Consider the following 6,170-nt stretch of genomic DNA (forward strand, 5'->3'; position numbering starts at 1 on the left):
CACAGGCCTGTCCTCAGTAATCCTGGGAGTCAACCAGTGCATCTGCATTTCATAAACACATTTCATAACATTAGTGGTTCCCAAAGTGTGGCCATCAGACCAGCAACATCCCCACCTGGGATCTTGCTAGAGATGCAAAATTCTAGGATGGGACCCCAGACCCAGAGAATCTGAAACCTGGGGTTGGGCCGACTCAGTTTCAGCAAGAAGTCCAGGTGATTCTGTTAGACGCTCCAGGTTGAGAACACCTGTGTTAACTAGGGTGCCCAGACGTTCCGATTTCTAACAATTTGTCCAGAGTCTCGCGATGTTTTAAAAAAGTCCAACGCCGCGGGACAAATTGTTAGAAATCGGGACTGTCCCACCAAAAGCGGGACGTCTGGGCACCTTAGTGTTAACCTATCTTGCCCTCTCCTTTAACATCTCCGGATTGGGACAGCTTCCACTTCAGGTCCTCCATTCCTTCCCTACCTGCATGTGCCCGGAAACACCCACAGGGAGCCAAAGCATCCCCCGCGAAGGCCTTCCCAGGACGTCCTATCCAAGAAAAGAACGAGCATGAACCCTCGTTGTATTTGGTCACTGACAGCAGGGCCCCTCCCGCGTTATCTGGCCAGACAGGGTCCCCGCGGCGGCCCCTTTGGCCCTGGGAGCCCGGACCCCAGGGCGAGGCGCCTCGCGGGGAGGTGAAGCCGTGCGCCCGCCCCGCGCGCTCCTGCGTAAACAGGCGGTTCCCTTGGCAACGCCTGGAACCCGCGTCCAAGGCTCCGCAGGCTCCGCGGCGACCACCGCCGCCCCTCCTCCGGCCCAGCCCCGCTCCCGCAGCCGCCTCTCGCCCTGGCCCGGGACACCCTCCGGCTCGCGGCCGCCGCCCCCGGGGCGGGATGACCAGACCCGCGGCCGCCGCGGGGCCCCATGGAGCCAGCGTGCACGGCCTCGTCGGGCAGCCCGCGCCCCGGCGTCCCCTCCGCGGCCGCCACACCTGGCGGGCCCTCCTCCGCGGCGACGGCGGCGGCCGCGCTCTCCTTCAGCACCGTGGCCACCGCGGCGGCCGCGGCGCTGGGGAACCGGAGCGCCGGGAGCGAGGGCGGCACCACTGGCGCCGCGGCTGGCGGCGGCCTCGGCTGGCCTGGGGCGGCGGGGGCGGCGGGGGCGGCGGGGAGGCCGCCGATGCGCCCCGAGGCGGCGCCGCAGCTGCTCACGCACGGGGCGGCCGTGGCGGCCCAGGCGCTGGTCCTCCTGCTCATCTTCCTGCTGTCTAGCCTGGGCAACGGCGCCGTGATGGGGGCGATCGCGAAGCACCGGCAGCTCCGCACCGTCACCAACGCCTTCATCCTGTCGCTGTCCCTGTCGGACCTGCTCACGGCCCTGCTCTGCCTGCCCGCCGCCTTCCTGGACCTCTTCACGCCGCCCGGGGGCTCCGCGCCCGCCGCGGGGCCCTGGCACGGCTTCTGCACCGCCAGCCGCTTCTTCAGCTCGTGCTTCGGCATCGTGTCCACGCTCAGCGTGGCCCTCATCTCGCTGGACCGCTACTGCGCCATCGTGCGGCCGCCCCGGGAGCAGATCGGCCGCCGGCGCGCGCTGCAGCTGCTGGCGGGGGCCTGGCTGCTGGCGCTGGGCGGCTCGCTGCCCTGGGAGCTGCTCCTCCGCGCGCCCCGCACGGCCCCCGCGGCGCAGAGCTTCCACGGCTGCCTCTACCGCGCGTCCCCGGACCCCGCGCAGCTGGGCGCGGCCTACAGCGTGGGGCTCGTGGTGGCCTGCCACCTGCTGCCCTTCCTGCTCATGTGCTTCTGCCACTACCACATCGGCAAGGCTGTGCGCCTGTCCGGGGTGCGCGTGCGGCCCGTGAGCACCTACGCGCGCGTGCTGCGCTTCTTCAGCGAGGTGCGCACCGCCACCACCGTCCTCGTCATGATCGTCTTCGCCATCGGCTGCTGGGGGCCCTACTGCTTCCTGGTGCTGCTGGCCGCCGCCCGCCAGGCCCCGGCCGCGCAGGCCCCCTCGCTCCTCCACGTGGTGGCCGTCTGGCTGACGTGGGCCAACGGGGCCATCAACCCCGTCATCTATGCCATCCGCAACCCCAACATCTCCATGCTGCTGGGGCGCAGCCGGGAAGAGGGTTACCGGACTAGGAATGCGGACGCTTCCCTGCCCAGCCGGGGCCGGGGTCAGCAAGCCAGAAAGCAGTGTGCCAACCGGCTGGGGGGCTGCAGCAGGATGGCCGCTTCCCATCCCGCCAGCGGGGTGGCCGGGGACGTGGCCTTGTGGGCTCGTAAAACGCCAGTTGTGCTTTTCTGCCGGGAAGGACCACCGGGACCGGTGACAGCATTGGCCAAACAGCCCCCTCCATCTGAAGCCAGGGACACCAGCCTCTAAGCAGAGTTGGGGTGCACAGCTTATGAAGATAGCTTTTTACCTGCTTCGTTGAATGCAGGATTCTGGGGAGAAGTGTGGGGGTTTTTTTTGTTTGTTTTTTTCTTACAGCCAGACATTTACAAAAGAGGCAGATCGGGAGGCCTACCACTTCCCCCAAACAACATACAAAACAATGTCGCCTTCAGAAGTGCCAAAAGGAATGTAACGTGCAAAAGTTAAAATAATCTGAAACCACACAACCAAGCATTGTGAACTGTAAGTGCCAAAAATGACTAAATAAAATTCACGATTACTGAAAAGCTCATATTACAGAATCACACTGTGAAACAAAGTCACTGAATGCAATCAGTATTTGTTCAAACACCTAGTTTCAAGAAAGAACAGAGACCCTCAGAATTGCTTACCGATCCCTCTAAATCACCAGCATTCAACAAAATTTCAGATTTCTAACACTTGCTACTCTGACACATGCTTTGCGTGCTTAGGTTGGGAGTGGAAAATTCTTATCCTTACACCCATCCCTCTAAAATCTTTGTGGGAAATTTTAAATTCATGTCCCATGTAAAACTGTAGGATTTTTGAAAAGGTGGTTTATTACCATAAAATTCAGCCCCCTGAAGTATGAAAATAAAGAAATGTGGCTGTTTTAAAAAAAGTATTCTAAAGTTAAAATTAGAAAGTTATGTTTCTCATCCTACCCCCAAAATCATCTGCCCTGACTAGCTCTGAGGCTTTATCTGCTCTTACTCTAACCTGCTACTTCTTTTTCTAATACCTTGGATGCTGCTGCTCTCAGAATGCTTTCACACTTTAAAAAAAAATAACGTTTGTAGTAGAAAGTCTTTGTCTTTTGGGGGTAAATTGATTTTTGGATGCAGCCAAAAAATGTAATTTGAAGTCAAGTTGATTGAATCAGATGAGTAATGTCATATATATATTAAAAGCTCTATAAATTAACATGATTTCACTTTCCTGTGTGGTTTTTAACTGATGATGTTTTTTAAAAGGAATTCTAAAAATATTTTAAGAAGTGGCCCCATTTCTAAAATAAACATGGAATTTTCTAAGATGAGCATACTCTCTTACATTTGGGATTTTTGGTACATTTGTGTGTGTGTGTGTGTGTGTGTGTGTGTGTGTTTAATAGATCATTGCTTTATAGATAATGAGTTTCCTAAAATAATGTAGTCTTTATTAAAAAGGGAGACTAAGTGTAGAATTATTATATAATGTAATAAGGGTCTAAATAACTTAGACATATCAGAGAGGTACTTCAATCAAGCTAAAGATATCTTTAGAAATGTGTAAAACAAAGATGCTTTTAAAAATTTCAAAAGCACAATTCAGGATTTGTGTGTATAAAATTTCATTAAATGCCATTCATTGACTCAGAATTTTATGAGATATTTTTGTGTTTTCTTCTTTCTCTATCCTGCCTCTCTTTTCTTCAGTATTTCATAGCCTTTACTGAATAAGTACTTTAAACTACACATGAAGCATCAGCTATCATATCAAGGTTTTAATGTGAAATAATCACCTTTTTTCTTATAAAATGTTTAAAGATGTTTATTGTGTTTAAGTTTTTGTGCAATAGGTGGGTGATGCTGTTACTTTGTAATCAAAAATGGAAATATACAGAGTGGCCAGATTATTATAATCTTGAACACATAATAATCTGGCCACTCAGTGTATATATACAGTATATATATTAGAGGCCCTGTACATGAATTTGTGCATGGGTGGGGTCCGGCCAGCCTGGCCAGGAGGAGGGGACATGGGCAGTTGGCCAGCCTGCCTGCTGGTTGAACTCTTGCTCCAGGAGACAATTTGCATATTAGCCTTTTATTATATAGGATATTTACTGAGTGGCCAGATTATTATGCATTCAGAGATCATAAAAATCTGGCCACTCAGTGTATATTCATGTCAGAGCTAATGATGTTTTAATTTTTCTTCTCCAGGCATCATCATAATCAGTTTATAAATTATCTGTATATATTTTGCTACACTCAGCATAGCACAAAGTAGATGAGCTAATCTTTTCTCTTCAGTACTTGTTATAAAACATATACAGACTTTATGAAGCCAAACAAACATTTAACAGATATCTATACTAGTAGTACTTCCTGTTAAAGCCAAAAAAAGTTGTGTATATTTTGGCATTGTGAGAAAATGGAAGTCATTAGAAATGACAAAAAACAAACAAACAAACAACCCTTCTAGTTATGAAGAGTATCACAGACTGGGAATTAGGCAACTTTGAATAAAGATCAAAAAAGAGAAATCTTGGGGGAAGGAGGTAAGCATGTTGCAAAATAGAGTATTGTCTAGGAAAGTGGTCGGCAAACTCATTAGTCAACAGAACCAAGTATCAACAGTACAACGATTGAAATTTCTTCTGAGAGCCAAATTTTTAAAACTTAAACTTATTCTAATGCCACTTCTTCAAAATAGACTCGCCCAGGCTGTGGTATTTTGTGGAAGAGACACACTCAAGGGGCCAAAGAGCCGCATGTGGCTGGCGAGCTGCAGTTTGCCGACCACTGGTCTAGGATAAAGAATCAAAGGAAGGTATGTCATAAACACATATAATAAACAAACATGAAATGGAATAAACCTTTCTGGTGAATGAAGGGAACATCTGAGAGATTGGAAGTGAGAAGCTGGTGGCGTGAAGGATTATAAGACAGAAAAGAAATTCCCACCCTAACTTGTTAGGGCCTGGTAGGAAGTTTTAGTAAATAAAATGGCTTGGGGAAGAGTCTAGGTATTAATGGCTCTCAGAGTTATGGTTGGCAAGAATAAGAGGGAAAAAGATCCCTAGCTAGTTTGGCTCAGTGGATAGAGGCATCAGCCTGTGGCCTGAAGAGTCTTGGGTTCCTCAAATCCCAGTAGGGGGCGTGCAGGAGGCAGCCAATCAATGATTCTCATCACTGATGTTTCTATATATATCTCTCTCCCTTCCTCTCTGAAATAAATAAAAAAAATATTTTTAAAAAAGAGAAACTTACTAATAAGTTACTGGACACCCTAGAGTGCTATGTATCTGTTTGTTTAAGGTGAGGCTATCCAACTTGTCAGAGATAGAACTAGGATTTGAAGCAGAGTCTTTCTGCGCTCAGAGCCCTATCTATGTTCCCTCTCTACCCTCTGTGGTCCCCACAAAGGTCAATGGTAAGGGAGACTAAGGATGAGGAGTTGTGGTACTATCCTCCTCCTCCTCCTCAATCTACTGTTTTTATTTCCTACTTTACATTGGGCAACGTCTGAGTACAAAGGCTAGTGAAAGACAGAAATCATAGTACCTGCCTTAAGAAATCTTAACAGCTTAGCCAAAACCGGTTTGGCTCGGTGGATAGAGCATCGGCCTGCGGACTGAAAGGTCCCGGGTTTGATTCCGGTCGGGGGCATGTACCTTGGTTGCGGGCACATCCCCAGTAGGGGGTGTGCAGGAGGCAGCTGATCAAAGTTTCTCTATCATTGATGTTTCTAGCTTTCTATCCCTCTCCCTTCCTCTCTGTATAAAATCAATAAAATATATTTAAAAAAAAGAAAGAAATCTTAACAGCTTAATTAAGAACCTTGTACTTTATAAACATTGTCCATAATCAGGACTCTTTATTTTACCTCTGGGGAAGAAAAGGTGAAGCATTTTTAAATGTGGTTAATAAAGGAGATGGATTTGGAAGCAAAAGACATGTAGATAAAGGCCAACTACTAACCTGGTCCAGTTGTAAATATTTAGGGACAAAAACCTAATGTCTTGAATAAAAGATAGAGGAAGAATGACTCTC

The 6,170-nt window shown here is 49.2% G+C and overlaps 1 protein-coding gene across 1 annotated transcript; it reads left to right on the forward strand.

The window, feature by feature from the left end:
• The first annotated feature begins 817 nt into the window (after positions 1 to 817).
• Positions 818 to 3,338, forward strand: GPR135 (G protein-coupled receptor 135). Its single transcript, XM_084894880.1, has one exon. The coding sequence runs from the start codon at positions 916 to 918 to the stop codon at positions 2,374 to 2,376; it is 1,461 nt and encodes a 486-aa protein (XP_084751006.1). The 5' UTR covers positions 818 to 915; the 3' UTR covers positions 2,377 to 3,338.
• Positions 3,339 to 6,170: the final 2,832 nt, after the last annotated feature.

The sequence above is a fragment of the Pipistrellus hanaki genome (genome assembly GCF_964339955.1).
Source record: "Pipistrellus hanaki genome assembly, chromosome: 1".
Classification (NCBI taxonomy): domain Eukaryota; kingdom Metazoa; phylum Chordata; class Mammalia; order Chiroptera; family Vespertilionidae; genus Pipistrellus; species Pipistrellus hanaki.